At 38.9% G+C, this 27,809-nt stretch overlaps 1 protein-coding gene across 4 annotated transcripts in view; it reads right to left on the reverse strand.

The window, feature by feature from the left end:
- Positions 1 to 17,895, reverse strand: part of PRKD1 (protein kinase D1) — a 332,060-nt gene extending 314,165 nt beyond the window's left edge. For 2 of the 4 annotated variants that reach the window (XM_043555955.1, XM_043555954.1), the window contains exon 1: positions 17,336 to 17,784. In XM_043555955.1, coding sequence (XP_043411890.1) covers positions 17,336 to 17,599 — 264 coding nt within the window. In that variant the 5' untranslated portion in view covers positions 17,600 to 17,784. Of the gene's footprint in view, positions 1 to 17,335 lie in introns of all 4 variants that reach the window. The other 2 variants (XM_043555957.1, XM_043555956.1) reach the window with 2 other exon arrangements.
- Between the last annotated feature and the right edge of the window lie 9,914 nt (positions 17,896 to 27,809).

The raw sequence follows: 27,809 nt of genomic DNA on the forward strand, positions 1-27,809 counted from the left end.
TCAAATGTATTAAATTTAGAAATGCAATTTAAAATGTCTGAAAGAATCTAAATAATTGGGCTTGTAAAAGATACTAATAATTCTTCAAAGGTTCTTAAGTGTGACTATTAAAATCTGCAAAGTTTCCCTTGCCTTCGGCAACGCGTCTAGTAAGAAGACATGCTTGCTATGGCCAGGGTCAAAGAGGTTGCTGCCTGTGTTCTCCTCTAGAATTTTGATGGTTTCCTGTCTCACATCTTTCATCCTGTCTTTCATCCATATTGTGTATGATGTAAGAATGTGGTCCAGTTTCATTCTTCTGCATGTCACCATACAGTTTTCCTAACACCGTGTTAAAGAGACTGTCTTTTTTCCATTGGATATTCCATCCAGCTTTGTCAAAGATTAGTTGGCCATATGTTGTGGGTCCATTTCTGGGTTCTCTATTCTGTTCCACTGATCTGTGTGTGTGTTTTTGTGCCAGTACCATATTGTCTTGATGACTACAGCTTTGTAGTAAAGCTTAAAATCTGGAATCGTGATGCCTCCAGTTCTGTTTTTCTGTGTCAGGATTGCTTGGCTATGCGGCATCTTCTCTGGTTCCATACAAATTTTAGGATTGTTTGTTGGCAAGGGAAACAAAAGAAGACATGAACTATTGGAACTTCATCAGGATAAAAAGCTTCTTCACAGCAAAGGAAACAACGAACAAAACTATAAGGCAGCCTATGGAATGGGAGAAGATATTTGCAAATGACATACTGGATAGAGGGTTAGAATCCAAAATCTATATAAAGAACTTATCAAACTCAACACCCAAGAAATAAACAACCCAGTTAAGAAATGGGCAAAGATGTGAAAAGACACTTTTCCAAAAAAGACATCCAAAGGCTAACGTCTGTTAGCCATGAAAAGATGCTCAACATCACTCATCATCAGGGAAATACAAATCAAAACCATGATGAGATACCACCTCACACCTGTCGGAATGGCTAAAATTAACAACACAAGAAACAACAGGTGTTAGCAAGGATGTGGATAAAGGAGAACCCTCTTGCACTGCTGCCAGGAATGCAAACTTGTGGAGCCATTCTGGAGAACAGTATGGAGGTTTCCCAAAAAACTGAAAACAGGGGCACCTGGGTGTCCCACTTGGTTAAGCTTCCAACTATGACTCAGGTCATGATCTCACAGTTCATGAGTTTGAGCCCCACATCAGGCTCTGTGCTGACAGCTCAGAGCCTGGTGCCTACTTCGGATTCTGTGTCTCCCTCTCTCTCTGCCGCTCCCCTGCTTGTTCTCTATCTCTCTCTCTAACATAAATAAACACTTAAAAATTAAAAAAAAAAAAAACTAAACTAAAAACAGAACTACCCTACAATCTAGTAATTGTACTATTAGGTATTTACCCAAAGGATACAAAAATACAGATTCAAAGGGGCATATACACCCCAATGTTTACAGCAGCATTATCAACAATGGCCAAACTATGGAGAGAGCCCAAATGTCCATCAACTGATGAATGGATAAAGAAGATGTGGTGTATACATACACTATGGAATATTACTCAGCCATCAAAAAGAATGAAACCCACCATTTGTAATGACATGGATGGAGCTAGAATGTATTATGCTAAGCAAAATAACTCAAAGAAGGACAAATACCATATGAGTTCACTCATACGTGGAATTTAAGAAGCAAAACAAATGAGCACATGGGAAGGGGGAATAAAGAGAAAAGAGGGAAACAAACTGCAAGAGACTCTTAAAGATAGAGAACAAACTGAGGGTTGATGGATGGAGGTGGGTGGGGTATGGGCTAAACAGGTGATGGATATTAAGGAGGACACTTGTGATGAGCACTGGGTGTTGTACGTAAATGATGAATCACTAAATTCGTCTCCCAAAACCAATGTTGCACTGAATGTTAACTAAAATTTAAATAAAATCTGCTCAACTTAAAAAAAAGTATAAATTACACTAGATACACTAGAAAGATTAATATCTTAACCTGTAACTTTAACAACTTGAATAGTAAATTCTAAAACCAAAATAAAGATCTGAAAAGTCTTTTCTCCACACAAAAACTACCCCCAAAGGCATTTTATATTTAAAAACTGACATAGAAAAACATACAATCAAATTGCCAAGATAAGGAAACACCTAAGTGTCCATCAATGGATGAATGGATAAAGAAGATGTGGAATATATACAAAATGGATTACTCAGCCAAAAACAAAGGAAATCTTGCCATATGCACAAACATGCATGACCTTTAGAATATTAAGCTAAGTGAAGTAAATCAAACAGAAAAAGACAAATACCATATGATTTCATTTACATGTGGAATCCAAACAACCAGTCAAACAAACTCATCAATACAGAGAACAGATGGGGGGTGATTATCAGAGGGGAAGGGGTTGGAGGATGAATAAAATGGGTAAAAGGGATCAATTCTATGGTGACAAATGGTACCTAGACTTACTGTGGTGATCATTTTGTAATGTATGATAATATTGAATCATTATGATGGACACCTGAAACTAGTATGTTACATACTAATTTTATTACAATAAATTAATTAAAAGAGAAAAATAAAACTATGTGGTTGTGATAGTTATAGTAAATACAGAGTAAAAAATGTGAGTTTAGACACTTTCTTTGTTCTATCTCTATAAAAATTGATTAGGAAGAGACATCCAAGAGTCATCCAAAGAGATGCTGCATTCCTATGTTCACTGCAGCATTATTCACACAATAGCCAAGACACAGAAACAACCTAAGTGCCCATCAGTGCAAAAATGAATAAAGAAAATAGGATGGATACACACACGAGTGCACATACATGCGCGCGCACACACACACACACACACACACACACACACACACAGGAATATTTTTCCACCATAAAAAAGAAGGAAATCCTACCGGTTGCAACAACATGGACGGTCCTTGAGAACGTTATGCTAAGTGAAATAAGTCCAAGGAAGACAAATACTCTATGATTTCACTCACAGGCAGAATCTAAAGAAGTTTAACTTCATAGAAACAGAGAACACAGTGGTAGTTGCCAAGGGCTGTGGGGTGGTTTGAAATGGGGAGATGTTGGTCAAAAGGTACAAACTTCCAGTTATGAGATGAGTAAGTTCTGGGAATGCAATGTAAAACATGGTGATTATAGTTAACAATCATGTACTATATACTTCAAAGTTGCTACAAAGTAGATCTTAAATATCCCCACTATAAAATAGATTGTAATTATGTGAGGTGATGGATGTATTAAGTAATCTTATTGTGGCAATCATTTTGAAATGTATACAGGAATCAAGTCATTACATTGTATACCTCAAACTTACACAATGTTATGTGTCAGTTATGTCTCTATAAAGTTGGGAGGGAAAAATAAACCAGAAAAAAACGTAGTATCAGAATAAAAGAGCAAATAAATCACACAGAAGTTATGATGAGCATCTTCTCTTGTAGAAAAAAAGTCTGATACTAAAATACTTTAAATCTGAGTAGTATGATCCATTTAGAGGCTTATCTGAATTTCTCACCTTTTCTCCAGTGAACCTGGCATATTAATTTCCTGTCACTGCTATAACAAACTACCATAAAATCAGCAGTTTTTAAAAACATAAATTTATTCTCTTCCATTTCTGGAAATCAGAAGTCCAAAGTCACTTTCCTTGGGCTAAAGTCAAGGTGTGGTTCCTTCTGAGCTCCTAGAGGAGGATCATTTTTCTCACTTTTTGAGCTTTGAGCTTTTAGTGTTGACTGTATTACTTGGTTCCTGACCCCTTCCTTGCATCAGTCCAGCCTTTTGTTTCTGTGGTCACACCTCCTACCACTACAACCCTTAATTCTCTTGCGTATGGACCCCAGCACTCCTTACCTCTTGACCCATTTCCTCCAACTTCAAAGTCAACGATAAGGTATAGAGTCCCTCTCGTGGTTAGAATTTGCCTGCTGAAGTCTCATCTGTCTGACCTAACCTGGGAGATTCACCACTTTTAAGGACCCATGTGATTGTATTGGGCTCACCCAGTTAATCCAGGATAGTCTCCCTGTCTCAAAATCCTTAACTTAATCACATCTACAAAATAACTTTTGCCATAACATATGCAAATTCCAGGGATTAGAGTGTGGACATCTCTGAGGGTCATTATTCAGCCTATCAAACATGGTAATTTTGTAGTTTTCAAAATAAAAGAAAAACAATTAAGTAATTGAATTATAAAGTTATAATTTTCCATGTGGGGAAAATTCTAAATACAAATGATTATACGAAATCAAGTTCCTTTTCAAGTGGCTTTAGACCCATTGACTTGCATTATTTTTCAGAAGCCAGGATATTCAACATTATAATTTCTGAACCTATAATTCTTAATATTACCTCAGCAACATATTTATCAACAGAAACCAACTGAAGAGTAATAGGTATAATATGCATTTGCTTCATCCAGTCTATGCCTGGATATTTTCATCCTAAGAAAATAGGAGCTATAGCCTACACTCTGTTATCTTGGGACACTACAATTTCCAAAAATTTATCTCCCTTATTTGCCTACCTGTTTTTTAAATAGAAAGCAAGTTTTCAGGGCACCTGGGTGACTCATTCAGTTAAGTGTCCAGCTTTGGCTCAGGTCATCATCTCACAGTTCCAGAGTTCCAGATCTGCATCAGGCTCTGCTCTGACATTGTGGAGCCTGCTTGGGATTCTCTCTCTCTCCCTCTCTCTTTGTCCCTCTCCGATTTGTGTGTATGCTCTCTCTCAAAAATCAACTTCAAAAGAAAAAAAGAAAGAAAGAAAGAAAGAAAGAAAGAAAGAAAGAAAGAAAGAAAGAAGTTTTCTAAGTAATCAAGTGCATTTGTGCACAATATTTCTCTTTTTTTCTAACCACGTTATTTTCTCCAGCACCCAGAATATAATAAAGTACAACTCGAAACAATGGTAATGCTATCCTTCTGCATGTAAGTCAGTGTATTTTGCCTCTGTAATGGTTGCCATGGGTGCTGAAGCTTCAAGGAAGGCCTTTCCTGTTTACCTATTTGAATTAATAAAGGTATTATGAAGTACCAAAATAAGCAAAATTATTTGCTGTTTGACACAATAAACATGTACTTATCTATCATAGTATCTTGATTTACATTGGTTGGAGAATGTAGACTTAAAATTACTTTAGATATTACATTCAAAGTGAGATCTAATGAATTAGTTAAATAAAATCAATTCTAAATGTCGGTTGTGTGTTCATCTTTAAGTTATAAAAAACTTTTGATCACAGAGGATAACATTCAAACCAAAGTAAGCTTTATATTTGTTTCTGTTTTTAGCTCAAGACTTCATTTAGAAAAGTTGCTTCAGTGACTTGGCCAATATATATAATCGGATGACTCTTTCCATGAAATAAATTCTAGATGTAAGTTTTGCTTTTATCTTTAAATGTACAAGGATTTTTGGCTAAAAGACAATAAAATGTTTGCCCAAAGAAAGGTTTTTCTGTTTTTGTTTGTTGTTTATTTTTAACTTAAAACTCCATAGTTTTTATTGGCAAACATCCACTCAAAAGGAATTCTAGAACAAAAACATCAATAGGAGGGTCCTGGATAAGTGGGCATATATGATCATTCCATTTAACGTAGTGTATTAACTCAGATCCACTCTACCAGTCCATTTTCACTGTATGTTTACTTTTGATCCCTGTTCTTACGAAAGAATTGAATAAAAGCAAAGATCATGCAAGATTTGGTCTTTTATTCTTTGAAAATGTACTCAAGCTATTGGCTATACTTAATTATTCTAAAGATCTCCATCCCAGGGTGACAACAGTTCATTCTACATCAATAAATAAAATTAAGGTCTGTCACAGAGAAGGGGTAAAACCTTCTTGTATAGGAACTACTCTGAAGCTAGTCAATTACTTCTTAGCACTGGTTATTTGGTAGAGAAGAGCTAGGCGTGAACAACTCACCTTACTACTCCTCAAACAACAACTGATGGTTCCTACTAGTTAAAGATGAATTATCTCAAGATAAGGCTTATAAAGGACAGTACTTGACTAACAGATACGTAATAAATTCAGATTTCTACTGTGGCTGGACAGGTCTGCTGCCTTTTGGTCAGCCAAGAGACTACTGGGAAGTCATATCAAAAGAGAATTCTCTTTGTAATTCATCCATTGTATTAAAGCTGCAAAAGTTCCAAATCTATCAAAAAGAGGCAACATTTCAGGCACCCTTCTCATCCATTAGGAATGAATAACTACTACACACTTCCTGATAGTCATGCGGGGCAGAAACTCTTAGAGTGTAACTGAATTATCAATACACTTTAGATTAAACCATGTCTGTCTATATAGACAACTACACTTTTGCAAAGCCTAAAGATAGTAAAATAGTCTACAAGAGAAGTGTTGGCCTTAGTCCTGAACACAAGCAATGCAAAAGAGTGCAAGGCAAGTCATAATCTGGCATAGCCAGCAGGACTTACATGAAAGAAAACCTCCACGTGGCCTGTGATTGCTCATGCTCAACCAGCGGGAATGAGTTTACCTTTGGGTGTGTTCATTCACAATTGATCAAAAAATAAGCAAACAAACACATAAAATTTATAGAAAGAGAAAATATATCTGCAAAGCATAATCCTTAGCAAGGGCAATCCAAATACTTCTCAAATGAAAAACAACCACTGAAAGGCACTTTCTTAAGAATCTTGAGTTATTTTCTCAGAATCTCCTCAGAATCAATATAGTATTCAAGAAGAAATGATTCACTGATTGACACTGGTGGCTAATATTCTTTATATCCACTAGTCTTGAGCCACACTGATCAATACATGGTCTTAACATAATTATTTCTTCCAAGACACCTCAGTGCCCATATCTCCCTGGAAAAAAGTATTGTGAACCAAGGTAGGCCAATTTAATCAAACAAGTTAATTAATAATTAACTTTTTGGAAAAGTAACAGTGGTGTCTGAAAATTTAAAGATGGGTAAGGAATAACGATTCCCATATCCTCTTACCAGAGTATAATAAAAGCAAATTCCTAACCTAATTCTGCTACACAGATATTTACTTAAAAAAAAAAAGAGGTGGGGTGTCTGGGTGGCTCAAGTCGGTTAAGCCGACTCTTGGTTTTGGCTCAGGCGCGATCTCAAGGTTTGTGAGTTGCAGCCCTGTGTCAGGCTCTGCACTGTCAGGGCTAGGGATTCTGTCTCTCTGCTTTTCTCTGCCTCTCTCTCTCTCTCTCTCTCTCTCTCTCTCTCTCTCTCATATACATACACACACACACACACACACACACACACACACACACTCACACACAAAATAAATAAACTGAAATTTTTTTTGAAATTAAAAAAGAAGACATATTAGTACAAGGGTGAGGTTTGTCTTAAAATATTTTGGCCATTCGGATATCAGTAATGGCCCTAATATCCCCAATAAGAGTCCATCTTTAATGTTGCTTACATTAATTATCAGTATAGGAGTGGGTATCTTGCCACTAATAAGAGAAGCATTGTAGTGGTGGTCTCCAGAATGACTAGATTTCTAGCTGACCACTACCTGGGATGTGAATTCCAGATGAAGGAAGTCTTCCAGACTAAGGAATAATTTAAACACACACATAAATAACATCACACAGTCAGAGCTGAAGTGTCTTTAAGTAAATGTCAGTGAACATAATAGGAATCTTAACATTTCCCCCTCCCCCACATCATTCCAAATTATCTCTACAAACCTACAGCCATCCCAGCCCTCTCTGTTCCCAGGATTAGCTATAGTGAAGGGAATAATATATTGAAGGATTTGCTTTCTACTTAGTAGTTATGAGACTTGGAGCGAATGATTTAGCCTCCCTAGTTTCCTCATCCTTAAAGTGGAAATAAAATGTCTATCACAAAGGGCTACTATGAAAATCAGAGATGACAAATGAAAAAAAAAAAAAAGCCAAGATACAGGCAGGCCACAGAGTACATGCCAGGAAGATTTTGTTCCTGGAAGCTCCGCTCTGCCAGCCATTGTTACCATGAGGCCCAGAACCTTACAGAGCATAACCCAATGTTCCTGGGACAAGCTCTTCCTAAAACTCTCACATCAAGTCATCCTGGAGTTGCTCCTTGAACCTCTCATCTGTGACTGTGAAAACTTCCAGTGAGAACTACTCAACTTATAAAAAGCCACCTCCTAGACCTCTCCCCACTGCTATACGCGAGTTATAGAGTAGGACCATTCCTGCTAACTCCAACCGCAGGTGGTCAGAGTTTCAATGTCACTGTCCTCTTCTGATCTCTGGTCCACTAGTCTCCTAATCCCACAGGCCTTGCCTACTATAGCCTGCTCAGGTCTATTCATCACCACGGTTTAGAAGTCATCACCCAAGCTTAACTACCACCCCTCCAACCCCACCATTTCCCCTTACTCTTTCCTGCTTTTGACAATAGCAAAAGCTACAGTTGTTTGCCCTAGACCACTGATTTTGGTCAAGGGGCCTTGAGCCCCAGCATCACTGTTCTGAGGGTCTAACTGGACTAACCAATCTCTAAACAAATACAACTCTGTAAGTCACACATGTTCTTAGGGGCAGCTTTCCATATCCAGGGTGCAAACCAAACCTTTCAAAGGCACTGAGTGCAAAGACTATACAGATGGTTCCTCGTGGCCAGTAGACTTCACTTTTCTGTAAAATGGGAAACATTCTCCTGTCCCACCCTAATAATCTATTTTCTTTAACAAACAAATCACCCTTAGATGTCTTCAATTCCTCCTATACCCTATGCCAGATGCCCTGGAGTCCTTATGTATGTTCCTCCCTGAAGGCTGGCCATGATATCCCAGCACTTTGAGAAGGATGTAGCCAGTTGGAGGTATTATAAGAACTCCTGGTCCCTGCCAAGATGCCTTGCCAGACCATGAGCAAGCCTAATGCCATTTCTCAAAATCTAAGGAGTTAAAATATGGGGGAAAAAAATGTTCATGTTTAATTGATAAAAACATTGAGACACAATGTCATGAATAAATATTTGACCTGGCCTAATTCAATCCATTTTTAAGGTCTCTGGAACTTAATTCAAGCACCTGAACTAGAACTGAAACCCTGGTCTCTATTCTGGCAATAGTTATCCATTCAAGACCTAATGATAGTTCCATAATTATTCACTAGTTACTATATCATTAAGTATGACTTATTTAGACAAGCTAGGAAAAGGTTTAGATTTTTTGGTATTTTCAAAACTGACAGTTTAAAAATCTTTAATAACACTTTAACCTATTGGTTTAATGTTTTTTCTTTTAATTTTTTTTAATGTCTATTTATTTTTGAGAGAGAGACAGACAGACAGAGCATGAGTGGGGGAGGGGCAGAGAGAGAAGGAGACACAGAATTCGAAGAAGGCTCCAGGCCTGATGCAGGCCTAGAACTCACCAACCATGAGATCATGACCTGAGCCGAAGTCAGACACCCAACAAACTGAGCGACCCAGGCACCCCCAAAATTTTTACTTAAGTCAACTTAAAACATTTATAAAACATACATGAAAAGCAAACTGAATTAATGGTACATGGATTTCATATTTGAATACATTGTTGTCTCATTTGATGTGCAAATGTTATTGTCTGCAACATATCAAATCAGGCTTTAATTACATTCAGATTCTTTTTATTTCATTTTTTATGAAAAAGTAAAGAAACTCAAATCTTTATTTAACATATTTAATACTCTTTTCACTGGATCTTAACTGTATTATTTTTGTGACGAACCTTGTATGCTGAAACAAACTTCAAATGCTCAAGGTATGGCTTTTCTCCAACAATCTGAACAAACAAAAGATACCTATAATTTTTTTTACCCAAATAAGTTAGACAAGTTTCCTGCTAATAAAAACTATGTTTCTTTTATTAACATAACAATGTACTTGTCTATAGAGCTTTAGATTATCAATACCATTTATTAGGCACATTTATGCCTTTTGCTCAATATTTTCATTATCACATTCATACTTTTCATCCATTTGATGATACTGATACATATGTACAAAAAATGTGACTGCTGACAATTAGGGAAGGTGGAAATCAGAATTTTTTGAAATTATGCCTAAATACAAGCAAATTCAACAAATTCCTCATCAGTCAGTGCCTTAGACTAAAAGCCAAAGAACCAGGGAAGGGTACATATTTTTTTCCCCTTTCACCAAAAAGTTGAACAAAATTCCTACATGATCACATATTTGAAAATCTAACCTTCGTATCTGCCAACACTGCTAAGCTGCTGTATCAACTGACTAGCTTTAGCCAAATAAAACCTTTGTGCAACTTTGGAAGAAACTTCTACACAGGAAACTGTAAATTTTGACAGGCAAAACTGTGTCTTAATATGTGGTGTTTTTACACCAATTTCTTATACTCTATGACTATCTAAAACACATGCTATTTCATAATGGCTATAGGCGTAATATAATCAAAGGTTTTGTTTACTTAATTATCTCTTTTCTGTGTGAGACTAGAGAGTAAGATCCAACATAATGTGGTTCCGCTGCTGCAAAGTTACTTCAAGTGGTGCTGTCATTATTGGTTTTTAATGGTAGAAAAATATTTGGTTGACAATATCAGAGAAATTCCTGGGGGAAACTTCACATATTCTTTTAGATGGAAAAAAACTGAATATATGGGAGCAAAATAACCACTTTCTCTGTATCTAATTTCTATCAATACCAAAAAATTAATGCACATTTTTTGTTTTGTGTTCTACCATATTTCAACATTAAAAAAGGTTTTAAGAAACTGAAATCTCATTTTCAAAACCTCCCTAGAATAATGCTGAGGAAATTAAAAGGTGTGCACAATCTTTAAAAACACTCCTTTGCGGGGAGGGAGGGGTGGCACTTGGGTGGCTCACCTGATTAAACATCCAACTCTTGGCTTCAGCTCAGGTCATGAACTCATGGGTTCATGAGTTTAAGTCCTGCACTGCAGAGTCTGCTTGAGATTGTCTCTCTTCCCTTCTCTCTGCCCCTCCCCCCGCTTGCTCTGTCTCTCTACCAAAATAAATAAATAAACTTAAAAAAAAAAAACACTCCTTTCTTTCACCTCTATTTCCACATTTGGACTTAAATCTTTAAGATGAATCAAGGTGACTATAAAGGGTCAGAAGTCAAAAATATTAGTTATGCCCAACACAGAAAAATGAAGCAAACAAATATAAAAATAAAACAAAGAACTCTCATGTTATGGTCAACTCCCATGAACTTCATTTTATCCACCTCTAATCGAATTTGGGTCCAGCCTTGCTATCTTGATCATACCAGTTTCTTGGTATAGCTTGAGAACTTATTCAATGTTTCCAGTCTAAATCACATACACATTTCATATAATTATCTATTCTACTCTTCTTTAAAAGATGGATGGATACTTACTGATTGTGGTTGTCTAAAGGTTTTATAATGGAGCATGGAATTCCATGAGAGGTAGTTGGTAGTTAGTGAAACGATTTTAAAAACACTTGGGATTGGCTCAGCAAAACTGCTAACTCAGTTTTTTCCCAGTAAACCTGCCTCTCATCTCCTCTACATCATCAGATGTACCAACTTAGAAAATAATCCTTGGATGCTAGTGTGATAGCAAAATGCAATCCCCCAGAGTCATTTCCAAGTCCCTTCTTCCTCCTATCAAGGGTAGATTTGCAAAGGAATTTTCGATTTCAGTCTTGAGGACCAGAATTAAGAATCATTATGTTGCCAAATACTATACCCTTACCTATTTTATTCCCTTTTTTTCCAAATGAAATATGATTGGAATTACACTTGCAACTGAAAAGGAATTAAATCAACTTCTTATCAAAAATAATAAAAAGCAATGAAGATGTGCTATACTTTTATCAGCGTGTGCTTTTACATTTAGCAATAATCAAATTACTCCTTGAGGAATTCTGAGAGATTGAAATTTCAGAAGCAGTTACAAAATGCAGGTACTCTAAGATCTGCCCTATTATACAGGGCAGAGGAAAAATGTTATCAAAGCCTTACATTTATACTATTTTTTAACACTATAATTTTATTTATATGTTAACGTAAGAATAAAATAATAAAGTATATATTTCTTTTGCTATCAAGACAGTATGCTGTCTGTAAAGTCTTAGAATACCAATAATACTATTTAATTTATTATACGCTTATTTGCCAGGCAGTATATTTAATTCTTTATATATATTATCCTTAATCTTCAAAGTAATCTTAGATAAATTGTAACCATACATTCAAAGGTACAAATTTGTTTGTACTGTCGAGTAATGTCATTAAGTCATTCATGCATAAACTGAAGACCTATATACAATCACCTCACACACAAAAAAAGTAATAATAATTACCAAATAAAGGTTTAGATCTCCCTTAATAGCTGTGATAGGAATCTCTTGATATGGACCAACACAGTTATTAAGTATGGGGCAAATTTTCAAACCTTACTAATAATTTTCCAGCCCCATACCTACTGCCAACTCCCACTCCCACACACACTATAGATTTCACAGAACATTCTTTCAGATTTATCTCAATCCTGGATCTAAAGGCCCACATTACTTCATATATTGTCAAAATAACCAATCATCCAATTCTTAGAATATTCTAAAATATCTTGTATTATGTAAAATATTATAGAATATTCCCCTTGTGGGGTGCCTGGCTGGCTCAATCAGAAGAGCATATAACTTTTGATCTCAGGGTTGTGAATTCGAGCCCCATACTGGGCATAGAGATTACTTAAATAAATAAAATTTAAAAATTATATATATTCTTGTGAAAACTGTTAAATAGCATACCCCTATAAGAAAAGGTTTTCACTTCTGCACATTGATATAAAATATAAAGCAGAGTTTCTCTTTGGATTATGAGCTATATAATGAGGCCTCACTTTTTGCAGCCTATAATACACAGAGAAAACAATATTTCAGCATCTGAAGGCTATACATGGAAAAGTACACTTTTAAAAATATTATATAAAACACTTATAAACTTATATAATAAACTGATATGTATATATGTAAATATTACATATATATATGCAGTACATAAATATTACATATATACCAAAATATAATCCCATTAAACTACTAAACTTGGAAAGAAATTATAATTTTAAATATATAGTATTTAAAGTTACATTAAGAATCACTCAGTGAAATGACCACTTCTATACTTCATCATTAAATTGGAAATCATAGAATACATACAATAATGGCAAATATGAAATCTGAATAAAAAGTGTACACCTAAGACCCAAACACCATCATTAGCTTAAAAGGATTTTGTTGTTCCACATATGTTGAGCTGGTCAAGCAGTTAATTATTTCCAACTTAATCTGTGTAGTAGAATAGCTAAAATCACAATAAAGATAAAAACGACACTGTTAAGAGAACAATTTGCAATTAAGAAAGTGAAACAATTACAAGTATAGCAAATCTGCTCTCAAACCAAAACACTAGTCTTGGTTATTCCTTTAAGTGAGCTACCTCCTATAAAATCTCCCTGTTTAGTTTCTCTTGTCAGATAAATGTCTGTATATAAACTGGAACCTTATGCCAAGAGTCTTATTGAAGGTATTACCCCATTTTAGCAAATTCAAAAAGGAAATATGAGTCATCTTTCTAATAAGATAATAACCAAAATGAATGGATAGTCATATTAATTAGATCTTATATCCCTAAATTAATACTGCTTGTTTAAGAAAAGAGTATGTGTGTGTGCAAGTGTGTGTGTAGACAGATAAACAGAGAGATAATACACTATGAAACCACACTAATTCTTCCTTTAGAATACTGTTCTTGCCTCAAAACAATTCCTTCTTAGTCTATACAGTCAAGGTTCCTTTGTTGGTAGAAAGTAACAGTGTCTCAAAGAGAAGTCAATTACTGGTGTTTTTTGTTTTTTGGTTTTTTTACCTTCCAGGAAACACTAATCATGTACACTAACAGAATGCATGTCTTTATATACAACCAGCCTTCAAGGTTACATGCTTGCAAAGTAATGAAACAAGCATAATGTAAGTAAAACCTTAGGCTAATACTTCCAAAGGAAGGAATAACATCTTATATATTTAAACATTGTTCCATACAGAAGAGCAAGACTAGATTTTTGACCTAAACTAAAAGATAAAAGAAATAATTCCTTAGCTATACAATTCAGTATATACTTGGGTACTTTCATCTTAAATGCTAAATTACCATCAAAATTTTCAAGTGCAATCAAATGTTTGCCAATTTCCAAACCTACATAATCAAAGAAAAACTATACTCTAAACTCTAAACAATAACAAAAATAACTTTAAAGAGGAGTTTCTCAGGGACACAATCTCTCTTAGTCAGCCCTAAAAACCTCAGATGCACACCCCACAAGAAATGTCGATGAATGTTGCTTAAATAAATTGAATTGTCAGCTAATACTTCCAAAGATTTAAGCTAGCCTGATCTCTGTTAGTATTAGTACTTAGAGAACACTCAAACAAACTGTATAAAAACCCTTCTTGAAAAGTTTATGAAACAATGAATGTGGAGGGCTCAAAAACTCAGGAGAACCTTCTATTGTAAGCTCCACATGGCTCCAGTCTACATTATAAACTGTAAATCACTTCAAACTCTCAGCTCTCTCCTAAAACATTCATTTCCCTCCCTCCCTCTCTTTTTTCCTCCTGTCATCCTTCCTCATGGTTGATATTTCCAGCAAGTACTTAAGAGAACCTGAAACAAGGGACAAAGGACCTCCTCTCATTTCCTTAACTCAACACTGACCTGTCTGCCATTTCTACTGTCACAAGGCAAAGAGATCCCTGCTATCCTGTGATGGATATTCAGGCCTCTTAATCACGTTTCTGCCTTGGGTGATAATGTACCTCAAGACAGATGATGGAAGACAGATAAATGGAAATTTTCCAGTAGAGACCCACCATCCAGTATTTACAGCATTCTGTATATAAACAGCCCTCAAATCCACATCTCTAAACTGAATTCTTTGCCATAAACTTTAAGAAAGAAAAAGAAAGAAAAGAAAAGAAAAGAAAAGAAAAGAAAAGAAAAGAAAAGAAAAGAAAAGTACAAGGGAGAACTTTACCTTGGTTATCCCAAGCCATTAAGCTTCTCAAACTCTTGTTTTAGAAAAAGAAGAATTACAAGAGTAAATACAAAAGGAAGGGATTCCCCTTATAAATCAGCCACCAAGGCTGATGACTTTTCCCTTTCTGGTACTACTCCAGGTCTCTCCCCCAGTGTTGGCTCAGGTCTCAAGTAGTTCATGACTGAACTCCAGTTTTCTTTCTACCATAACATTTTTGGCATTCTAAAACATCTTCCACGCAGCAAATCCATCTTTCTTTGGTTTGAGATCTCTATGTGGAAGATTACTGAGGCTTCTACTAATTTGAGTTCATTTTAATTTCAAGGCCTCTTCATAGTTGTACTTTCTCTAAATACCCTAGTCCCTACCCTGGGGCCAGAGGGCCTGCTGCATTCCAGAGGTACCTGTAGCCTCTGTCCCTCTGCACTCATATCATTCCCTCCATATAACATCCTGAGATGTGGTAGCTCCTGAGACAAATGGAATTTACTCTCCATTCAAAATCCCAATCCCAAACCTCTTGAACCATACATGTTTCTCTCCATCCTAAACTCCATCGAGGGGGTAGGGTGGGTGTTTTAAAGCTGGTCAAAAATAGTTTGCCCATATTAATCTGACTCGATGTGAATATTCCCTAACACTCTATCACTTGCTTTAGAATTTAGGTAAGTTAAAATTCCATACAATTGCATTAGCTTTTTTGAGAAATTTTATTATACATGGTTTTTATGCTTATCTGGTAATGCTCTTTAGTTAACTGGTTTGCACCCTAATGGAGATTGTCGCACTAAGGGAAGTCTTAACAATGCCTAGGACAGTGCTCCTGTTCACCTGCAACAAATACCCTGTAATACTGATGAGGAGACACATGACAGGACACGTACCTGAATTAGAATTTGTCATTTACATGGAAGTTGAAAAAGACTGAGAGTTGTATGTAATAGAAAGTGTCACTACATTCAATAACCAAAAATGCTTGACACTCATTGTTGCCTTAGCGCACCTGCAGAACTTTTACAAACTTCCCAGATTACTGATTTTTCCCCAGGGCTTTTCCTCATATCCTTGTGCTACATGCCACAATTAACAACACTCAAGTTTAGCAATCTGTCCTCCAAATACTTTAAAGAAAGCATTCAGTGATTATTCAAGTGACTTTTATAAGGCAAGGATTAGCCAGTCCTCCAGGGTGGAAATTTAGCACCTTTATGGACTTCTGTTCCCACCCCCTAAACCCTGCCTGTTTATACTAAGACTGGCGCCATGCCCCTTCTCCTTCACACTCTTAATCACCCTTTTCCATGCAACATCACTCTGGATGGCTACAGAAACCTGAAATTCAAAATTGCACTACAAACAGTTGTGGGCAGGGTGGGTCCCTTCCCCGGGTGGCCTGGCCCAGGATAATGGCCCCTTTTCCAACCTGCCTTTTGTGACCGCTGTCCAGAGTCCCACAGGGACGGCCAGCCTCGGAGCGCCCCTAGGCGCACCCCCACCACTTAAAGGTCTGTGCCTCTGCTTCAATGCCCTACTATCAGTGCCTCAGGGATGCCGATCAAAAAGGCTGCAACTTCCAAATTTTATCGTTGAAAATTTTGCTTTCACGTTCACACAAAGGTAGGACTAAAAAACACCACAGGGAGGTGAGTCGTTGTGATCTGGTCAGTTGTTTTCACAGCTGGCCGAGTCAATCATTCCCTCTTAAGAGCTTATTTGACAGGTGAGAAATTCCTCATCTCTAGATCATTCCAGGAACTCCTCAGCATCGGTCCGAGCTGGGAGAGGGGCCTGAAGAGGAAGGGAGTGGTGCTGAAATCGTGTTGAGCGTGTCCCGGGGGAAAACTCTGGTACGGGAAGGAGGATTCTGGCGCCAGGAACGTGCTGGTCCAGGGTCCAGAGGGAAGCGGGGAGGGGGGGGGGGGGGGCGGCGAAGGAGGGGGAGCAGGGAAGTCTTAAGAGGAGGGAGAGGCGCTGGGAGACGTGGGCAAGCAACCTACCTGGAAATGTCCCGAGAGGACTGGAAATGGGTGAGGAGGATGCGGACTGCAGAGATACCGGGAATGCAAGAAGACGGGGCAAAGGGAGAACCGGACAACGGGGAATGCAGTGCTTCGGCTGCCGGCGTCCAGCCCTGGCCGGTGCCAGACCCTTCCCGAGCGCCGGCGAGGCTGGCTCCCGGCCGAGCCCCGGGAGCCGGAAAGTTGGCGCGGCGAGGGGCGACCGGACGGGCAGCGCCCCCTGTACGGCGCCTTACCTTCTGGTCGACGATGGAGCAAGCCATCTCGCGGACGTGCGCCAGGCTGTAGTCCCCGGACGAGTCCTGCAGCAGCAGCACCGGCTCGCGGCTCAGGCCGATCTGCAGATGGAAGGAGATGCCCCCGGCCGGGGCCGCTACGGGAGCCAGGAACGGGGCTGGCCCCGGGCCGGACCCCGGCACCAGCGCCGCGGCGGCCGCCGCTGCCGCCGCCGCCACGGGCAGCAGCGGGCTGGGCGGCCGCAGGACCGGAGGGGCGCTCATCGCGCGGCGGGGCGCGCCGAGGGTCGCGGGGCCGAGCAGCCGAGGGCGGGGGCCGGCGGAGCGGCAGCCGAAAAGTTTTGCCGCCGCGGAGTCGGGAGCTTCTTTCTCCGAGAGCCGAGGCGGAAAATAAAAACTTTCCGGAAAAGTCCCCGCGCGGGGGGAGGGCGAGAGGATGAGGAGCGGGAGGGGAGCGGGGGAGGGAAAATGGCTGAGGCGGGAGGGCTGCGCCGCCGGGAGCGCGGGCGCCGCACGGGGGAGGCGCCGCCGCCGCCGCCGCCTTGGAGCAGCCGCCGCGCGCTCGCGGGGACGGGGCGGCGGGTCAGCGCGGCCCGGGCGCCGGGCGCCAGGCGGAGGCGGGGAAGGGGGCGCGAGGGGCGGGGAAGGGGAGCTGGAGGCGGGCACTGCGGAGACACCACCCGGCGGGCGCCGGAGCCGCAGGAGCAGCGGCCGCGCGGCCGCAGTAGCCGCAGGGTGCCCGGTCGCCGCCCCCTCCGCCCTAGGTTCGCCGGGCCTGAGCCTCCCCGAGCCGGGGCAGGACTGAGCGGCGCGGCTCGGGGCCGCCTCCGCGGCCGTGGTCCGTACTTCCCGGCCCGGACTCCGGTCTCCGCTGGTCCGGCTGCCCCGGGGCTCAGACGGAGGGGACGGAGTGCATCTCCTCCGACCCGCTTCCCCGCGCCGCCGGCTCCCCCCGTCCCCGCCACCAGTTCCAAATACCCCAATACAGCGCACTTCTACCCGTGGAGTGACCTGTGATGGACCGGAGAATGCCAGCCCTGCGGCTTCCCGTGGGTCGTACCTTCTAAGCGTCAGGGAAAAAGAAAACAGAGGGTCCCCAGAAACCCACTTACATCCCGCCTCCTTCTAGGACCCCTTGGGTTTCTTGCCAAAGAGGGTAGGAAGCCCGTCCACGGAAATGTATTTAAACCTGTCAATACGTTTTTTGGCTCTGACACACCCCGGTACCCGACCCCACCTACTCCACCGAAGCTCCCAGATATACACAAGTGGCTGAATTTCAGAAGAGACAGTCTCTTCTGAAAGAGCAGGCATTGTCTACATAAAGGCGGGAGAAACGTCTGATGTGGCCTCTTTCTCTTCACCTTAGTCTCTGTGTCTGGCACTTTTATTTCTGGAGCCTCAGAAACCCTGGTTTCTTTCTTCCCCCATCATTCTGAAGTCTGCTTTGTAGGAGTGGTGCTCCCAGCCTCACCCAGCGCCACCACCATGACTAGCAACACCGTCAAGGTTGGGCACCCTCTGCTCTAATTTGGGTAGTTGGTGGTGGTGGTGGTGGTTGTTGTTGTTGTTGTTGTTATTTTGACGGGGGGAGGGGGGGGGGAGATAGGTGCTTCCCAATCTTTGGGGATGAATTCTAATCTTCTCCCCCAACCAGGACGGGCTTCGGTTGTGTGACTGTGCAGGTGCACAGGGCCCTGACCTCAGAAGGGCTCTGCTGGGTGTAATGCTCAGCCACAATGGTTTGCTGCCTGTCAGTATCTTTGAATTATTCATAATTTTTTTCATTTTGCAGTGGGCCGGGCAAATTATGTAGCCCACTTCTCCAGGATTCCCCTTACACTGCACAAGTGGGCATACCACATACCCAAGCAAACCAGTATGCATGTTTTCAACTGTAGTCAGTTGCATTTTTTTCTATTTGGTTCTATGTCTGTCAGTCTGTCTGTCTTGATCTCTGTTTCTGGCCAGGACAGAACATCGAAAGTTGGTTTCCTGTTAGATCCTTGTTCCCAGGGTTAGCAAGGGAGCCTTGAATGTCCCCAGTGACGCTGTATCTCATTCACTGCTCTAGAAGAAATTTGAATTTATTCTCTCTGGATTTGATGGTGTGATAAGGTCTACCTGTGTGCACTGACATTTTCCCTGCTTCCTTACTTATGAACTGGTTCTCTTCATCCATGGTAGAGTGTAATTTTCCTAATATGCCAGATTAGGCATATTACATTTAGCTAATATTCAGCTAATTACATATTACATTTAGCTAATATTCAGCTAAAGTAGGAGAATGGTGGGATTATTCTTGATACAATGCTGTTCTGATTTCTCAAGGAAGTTTTTTTTTTTAATTTTTTTTTCAATGTTTATTTATTTTTGGGACAGAGAGAGACAGAGCATGAACGGGGGAGGGGTAGAGAGAGAGGGAGACACAGAACCGGAAACAGGCTCCAGGCTCCGAGCCATCAGCCCAGAGCCTGACGCGGGGCTCGAACTCACGGACCGCGAGATCGTGACCTGGCTGAGTCGGACGCTTAACCGACTGCGCCACCCAGGCGCCCCGGAAGTTTTTTTTTAATGTCAGCATGTTTCATTTTCTTTTAAAGTTTGAATTAAGTATTCCCACAATTTTCTACTACCAGAAAAAAGTTTGCTGGTCAGTTTACAAGGTACTTACCAAAAGATAGTTTAGCTTGAGATTCAGGAGAGCTGAAGACATTCATGTTTTATAGATAACACAACAAAGTATTAAGCCTTCTCTGTGTCAGGCACTATACCGGCACAGGTATACAACGGTGAAGACAGACGAGGTCCCTGCTATATCAGACCACTTTTTAAAAGGAAAGAAAAAAAGGAAAACTATAAATTAGATTATTTCTGATAATCATTAGTTGCAATGATTATAAATAATGCAATAGTAATGAGAGTGACTTGTGAAGGGATAGCAGACCAAGAAACACGACTTTGAACTAGGCATAAGAGGTTTCACTGAGTTTACATTTGAGCCACAACCTAGTGATGGAAAGAGGCCAGTCTTAAGAATATCTGGGTTAATCACACTCTAGGTATAAGGAAGAGTTAGCATAAAGAATATAATATGGGAATGTACTTGGTGTTTTCAAGGCCCAGAAGAAGGATAAGTGTATGGGATGAGGTCAGATGGCTGGTAGAAGCCAGATCACAAAGAGTCTTGAAAGTAAAGAGATTTTATTCTGGTGTACTGACAACCCACTGGAAGGTGTTAAACCAAGGAGTACGATATAATTAGCATTTTTTAAAAGATCACACTCCGGGGGTGCCTGGGTGGCTCATTCGGTTAAGCAGCTGACTCTTGATTTCGGTTCAGGTCATGATCTCAGGGTTTGTGAGTTTGAGCCCTGGTCTGCATTGTTAGCACAGAGCCCACATGGGATTCTCTTTCTCCTCTCTCTGCCCCTCCCCCACTTGTGTGCCCTTGCTCGCTCTCTCTCTCTCTCTCTCTCTAAAACTAAATAAGTAAAACTTCCATACATACATACATACATACATAAATAAATGACCACACTCTGGCTACTATATATAAGAGAAAAGAATCCAAGCAGAGACACCAGGACTTGCTCTTGTGCAGTCTAGAAATACTACTGGCTTGGATGGTTACATAGTACAGACATTAAGAAACAGAAAGATGCAGGCTCTATTTTGGAGGCAAAACTGAAGGTCTTGCTGATGAATCAGGGTTATAGGGAGACCAGGAGAGTTATGAAAGATTCCTCAGTTTCTTAGCAATTAGCCTATTGGTGGTGCCGATGTTGGAAACAGAGAAGATAGGGAAGAAGCAAGCTTTGGGAGAAATAAGATTTCTGCTTTGGCCATGTTGACTTTGAGATATCACCGGATATTCAACCTGGAAATAACAACTACAGCTGAATAGTTGATCCCAGAGTTCAGGAAAGAGAATAGGGCCAGAAACACATTGGGAAATCAGCAGTATGGAGAAGATATTAGATGAGATATCTAGAGAGAAAGGGCTTAGGGCATTCATCAGTTACATGATACTTAAAAGCACTTGGATGTCCTACTTAGGAAGAAAGTAAACTAGGTAAATAATTGTTATTTATACTCTGGTTTCTCAGTAGTATGAAAGATTCTCATGGGGTGTTGGACATTATTGAGAAGGAGGCAGGACAGGAGAGAAAATTCTAAAGAAGCCCTGAATAATTAAAATTAGTTTTAAGAAGTTGATGAATTACTGAATGGAAAAAATGAATAAAGAGAAACAAGAAAAAAAAAATTAAACAACTGGAGCTCCCCATAAGAAGCAGAAAATTCACATGGACTTGGTAATTGCAATTTCTGTGGCAGACACCGGAGATCTGACAGTTTGCCAACTGCTATCCACTCTTGCTGAATGCAGAGAATGAGCAATAGATAATGTCTGCAAGAAACCTGATATGTATCTCCATGACTTCAAAATAATACAAAGAAAACTTGAAGGGTTTTTAGAGAATTCAGTGCTTTTAATCCCTTCTGGATGTTTGGACTTTGGAAAAGAATAGAGGATATAGAAAATGAATAACTGTTTATACACATTATATACATGAAGTGATTTCATTGTTTGAATTGTGGGTAACATTCCTGGAACAATGGGACTTCCAGCAGTGTTGGGAATACTATCTTAGAAAAGAAGGTTCAATACCCTAATTAGGCCTCCATGTAAAAGTGATTTGGGTATGGAGAAGTATATGGAGGTACTTACAACCATTTCCAGAGATAAATGCTAATTCTGTAGAATATTCTCTAAAAGAGGGATGCATATTGAAATAATTTTGAAAATAACTGCACAAATTTCATTTTTTGTTATAGCTTATAAATTAAATTAGCATTTAAATTCCCAATACAAATTAGCATTTAAAGGCACTGAGAACTCCTACAAAAATTTTATTTCATTTAACCCAATACTTTCTAGATATTTTTGACCTCAGAATCCCACCTTGTTTGTTACTGTTATTGTAGTTTTTTATCATGTAGCATATCTTAACATTTCATATAGCTAGTGTTCCACAGAACACCCTTTGTGAAACAGTGCTATATAACAAATGTAAAAGAAATTAGGTTATAAGTTGAAGGTAAAGAACATTTCTATGATAATTAAAAGCAGATACTTTGAAGAAAAGCATGCATGTCAAAAACAGATGCATAATATTGGGAGTGTCCACTAATTCACAATTAATAATCAGGAAGAGGATCAAGAATAATCTGACTTGAAGGGAAGTCAGTCTGGAAGCACTATATGCTTTGTCCAGAAGATATGGACAACAGAGAAAGAAAAGTGAGCAGAAAAGACATGCAGTTCTATACCTGAAAGGGTCTTATCCTCTGGAACAACCATTTTACAGCCTAAGAAACTGAGGAACAGAGAAATTATATACCAATGTGGAAATGAGAAATTGGAAAGAGAAAGTATGGTACCAGGCTGTTCTCCTTTTTATATAATTGAACACTGGAAGTTGTAAGCATGAGGATAAAGATAATGGATGGATAGATGATAGATGATTAATATATATGATAAAAACATTTTATATTGCTTAATAGTGTTCACAAATTACAGTCTGTAAGATCAGGTTAAATAAGGATAATGTGACAAAACTGGCACAACATAAAAACAAGTTCCTGTTGGAGACACCAAACATATAGACATCTACCAAAAATCTTTTAAAACCTGAGCATTTGATAAAATCTTGCCTATCTTGCTAATATTTTCATGGGAAATAAAAAAGGGGGGGGGGGACATGTTTAGTTCATCAAGAAAAAAATAAAATTGATCTGTTCTTTAAGAAAGCAGATTTTAAAAATTCAGAGAAAAAACAGGTGGGATTGTAGAGTTACAGACCCCAAAAAAGACAGGAGGCCTTTGAAGACAAGCTTTCAACTATAAAATCATAATGATCCAGGTGAGGACTAAACTCAGACACCAATGTGATCACATGTTAACTTCTAGATGAATATAGATCTGCAAAGAGAATGAACAAAAATAGATACAAGTTATATGAACAAGAATACAAATAAATAAAGATTATTTTAACCTAAAAGCAAGTACTTGCTGTACATAAGAATGCTGTTTTGGACACACCTGGCTGGCTTAGTCAGTAGAGCCTGTGACTCTTCATCTTGGGTTGGGGCAGTGAGTTCAAGAGCCATCTTTGGCATAGAGCTTACTTGAAAAAAAAAAGTGTTAGGTTTTTAAACACTCTCCCACCCCCTTAATAATTAATTTACAGGCAAAAATTGAATTTTTCACTTTAATTTTTACTTATGAGAGATTAAATATTTTAATGTGCTTATTGGTCACTTGTATGTTTTCTTTCTGAATATTTTCCTTCTCTACACGTTAATAAATGAGAGATTGTTATATACAAAGAATGTCATTCCTGGGACGCCTGTGTGGCTCAGTCGGTTAAGCGTCTGACTCTTGGTTTCAGCTCAAGTCATGATCTCACAGGTTCATGAGTTCAAGCCCCACATCAGGCTCTGTACTGCCAGTGCAGAGCCCACTTGGGATTCTCTCTCTCTCCCTCTCATTCCTTCCTGGACAATAATTACTTTGACTCTGCTGTTCTAATAAGAACTAAAATCTGCTGGCTCCAAGGTATAAAATTTACTCAGGTTCCCCACAGAAAACAGAATAAAACACTCTTTCCTTGAACTTAAATATACTCAAAGGCTATTGCTTACAATTGCCAACTTTAATTGTGCACATCAGCTTTTATTAAGTCAATCCAACATTCAAATTCAGAAAACATTAATAGTAGCACATTTCTTTTTATAAAGATGCAATTCTTCTAATCCTGGCTTCAAGCCCCATTGGTTCCAGGGATACAAACTTTTCCTTCCTTCTTATTGGATTTTATGTGTTGTCATAGCCTAACATGTTCCAGCTATGACTATCAAATACATTCCATTAGTTGATAATATTCCATAACCTAATTTATTCTTCATACATGTCATTTTGTGAGATTCAACATTATTTTATTCAGTCCATTTTATAAAGCACGGACTAAATTTTTAAAAATTAATACAAAAGAATAAATGAGGTGCCATTAATCCAAAGTTACTTTTTGGGTTCCTTCCTGGAAAAAAAAATTTTTTGAGCTGAAATTTCTTCTGTGTGGTTTCTGATGCTTGATTTGGAAAATGAAATTTTTAAGGGAAAGAATCTGGCAGATTTACTTCTTAGTGACACAACCAGGAAAAATAGTTTTAATAGTTTAAGAAAAAATAATTTGCTTTTCTTGGCTTAGAAAAATTTTAAATGGAATTATTTCTAAAATTCACATATTACTGTAAAATTTGTATGGCACTAGGATGAAAAGATGCATAATTAAAATGAGGTCATTTTTATGGAATTGAACCCATATTTTATCTAATCATCATCCTGCATTTTCTTTATTAATTCTTATCCTCAAACATACAAACCTAAAGAGCCATATTGTTGCAACCACAGTAAACCTCCTTTCCCATACTTTACTGTCTTTAAATTGAATTATTTACACACTTAATCTCACATGTATTCAAAACTAAAAATCTCTGTCTCACACAGCATTAAGTAGAATATTTACTTCTTGATTAAATATTAACTTATTTATTTTAAATATATAAATTATTTATATTTATGTAATATCATATGTCCTTTTCTTTTTTTTTTTTAATTTTTTTTCAACGTTTTTTATTTATTTTTGGGACAGAGAGAGACAGAGCATGAACGGGGGAGGGGCAGAGAGAGAGGGAGACACAGAATCAGAAACAGGCTCCAGGCTCCGAGCCATCAGCCCAGAGCCCTACACGGGGGCTCGAACCCAAGTACCGCGAGATCGTGAGCTGGCTGAAGTTGGATGCTTAACCGACTGAGCCACCCAGGCGCCCCCATATGTCCTTTTCATAAATATATTTTGTTTTGTTCTGTCAACCAGACTGCCTAGGAAAAGTGAAGTCCTCATAAACTGAAAAATAAAAAATCATTACATTTTCGATTCGTTTGAGAATGTACTTAAGAAAAAAATTATGTGGGGGCGCCTGGGTGGCGCAGTCGGTTAAGCGTCCGACTTCAGCCAGGTCACGATCTCGCGGTCCGTGAGTTCGAGCCCCGCGTCAGGCTCTGGGCTGATGGCTCGGAGCCTGGAGCCTGTTTCCCATTCTGTGTCTCCCTCTCTCTCTGCCCCTCCCCCGTTCATGCTCTGTCTCTCTCTGTCCCAAAAATAAAATAAAACGTTGAAAAAAAAATTTAAGAAAAAAATTATGTACATACTATTTTGTATGAAAGAAGAACATTCTAGAAGTCCTTAACCTTTGCACTTTGCTTCTCTGGTTGAATGCCAAAGTGGACAAGTGTAGATAATGGGATTTAAATGCTTGTTAGTTTGTCCATGCAACAGCTATCCTATGACTGTCCAATATATCTTTGTCTTCTCTTTATTTCAATATATGGTCATCTATATCTGACCTTACAAGTTGAACTTTTTTTTTTTTTTTTCAGAGAATGCGTGGGGTGGGGAGCAGAGAGAGCCTGGGGACAGAGGATCCAATGCGGGCTCTGCACAGACAGCAGAGCCAGATGCTGATGCCAGGCTCAAACTCATGAGCCAAGCTGTGAGATCATAACCTGAGCTGAAGTCAGATGCTTAACCACTGAGCCACCCCAGGCACCCCACAAGTTGAACTTTTTAAAAATTTAGTTACTGAAATAAATTTTGCTTGCTTTGGAGAAATAAACAATTTATTTTTTTTTTTAATTTTTTTTCAATGTTTATTTATTTTTGGGACAGAGAGAGACAGAGCATGAACGGGGGAGGGGCAGAGAGAGAGGGAGACACAGAATGGGAAACAGGCTCCAGGCTCCGAGCCATCAGCCCAGAGCCTGACGCGGGGCTCGAACTCCCGGACCGCGAGATCGTGACCTGGCTGAAGTCGGACGCTCAACCGACTGCGCCACCCAGGCGCCCCAACAATTTAAATCATCAATGAGGAAGAGTCATCTTAACCTTTATTTCCTTTACCAAATATATTTTCTTTATTTTTATATAGAATATTAAATACTTCATAATTAGGTGATAAAAACTATTTACATGATTTTAATTAATGATTTGTCATCTGTGTCCTTTCAAAAAACAAACTGTTTTAATGAATGGAAAAATCAAAATAAATAAGTAGCACAAACATTTTAGCTAATATCCATAATTTCTACTGTAACATTTAGCTTTAACTTTCTTCACAGGCAAAACAAAAGAAAGAAAACAATGCATTCCTCTTTCTTATTGTCTGATTTTATTTTTTTTATTTAATTATTATTATTTATTTTATTTTATTTAAACCCGTTAGTTAATACATAGTATAATAATGATTTCAGGGGCACCTGCTCCTACTCTCTCTCTCTCTCCCTCAAAAATAAACATTAAAAATTTTTTTTAAATAATGATTTAAATATTATCATATTTTAAACAAAAATTTTAGATGAAATTATCACAGGTGTCCATATTATACAAGATATGGAAAAACTCTTGATTTACATACACTCTAAATTTCCTAAGAGCAGGACTCTTTGTTTTATTTACCTTCTATCCCTTAGTACCAGAATAAATACTTATTTATAAAATATTTATATAATACTTATAAATACAGAATAAATACTTATTAATGTGCTTTTGGAATAAATTGTGCAACTACACTTTGAAGATCAAAAATTTACAAACATTTTTTGCAACGTAGTAGTCTTTTATATCTACCCTATTTATTTAAAAGCCCAAGTCACAGAAACCAACTCTAAATCAGACAGACATTTCCTTTCTTTTTTATTTTTTTAATGTTTATTTTTGAGAGAGAGAGAGACAGAGTAGGAGCAGGAGAAGGACAGAGAGAGAGGAAGACACAGAATCCCAAGCAGGCTCCAGGCTCTGAGCTGTCAGCACAGAATCCAACACAGGAGTCGAACCCACGAACTACGAGATCATGACCTGAGCTCAAGTCAGATGCTTAACTGACTGAGTCACCCAGGCGCCCCCAGACAGACATTTCCTTGTGGGACTCGGTTAATGAGGTTCAGATCTAGTCAGACCCACGCAGATTGGCATAGTCAGTTAGCACTGGGCGCAGATATGCTTATAGGACTTTCTTAGGGCTATTACCCTAGCACCCATCACATAGTATTGATTTTGCTTACATCCTATACCTGTGAGAACCATTTTATAACAATGTCCACATACCCCTCCTCAAGTGTCTCCAGAACCATATCTGACATAGAATAGATGCTGATACTTGGTAATAGTTCAATAACTGTTTACTGAATGAATCAATGACTTGAGTTTAAAATGCCTCCAGAAAATAATGGTTAGCATAATCTAATGGCCTAGCTTCCCAAAAATCAACCACTTCAGCGTGGAATAACATGTATTGTTATTTTCCTGACTATAAAAGTAATACATGTTAATTTTAAAAATTAGGAGAAAAC

The sequence above is a fragment of the Prionailurus bengalensis genome, chromosome B3, assembly GCF_016509475.1.
Source record: "Prionailurus bengalensis isolate Pbe53 chromosome B3, Fcat_Pben_1.1_paternal_pri, whole genome shotgun sequence".
NCBI lineage: Eukaryota > Metazoa > Chordata > Mammalia > Carnivora > Felidae > Prionailurus > Prionailurus bengalensis.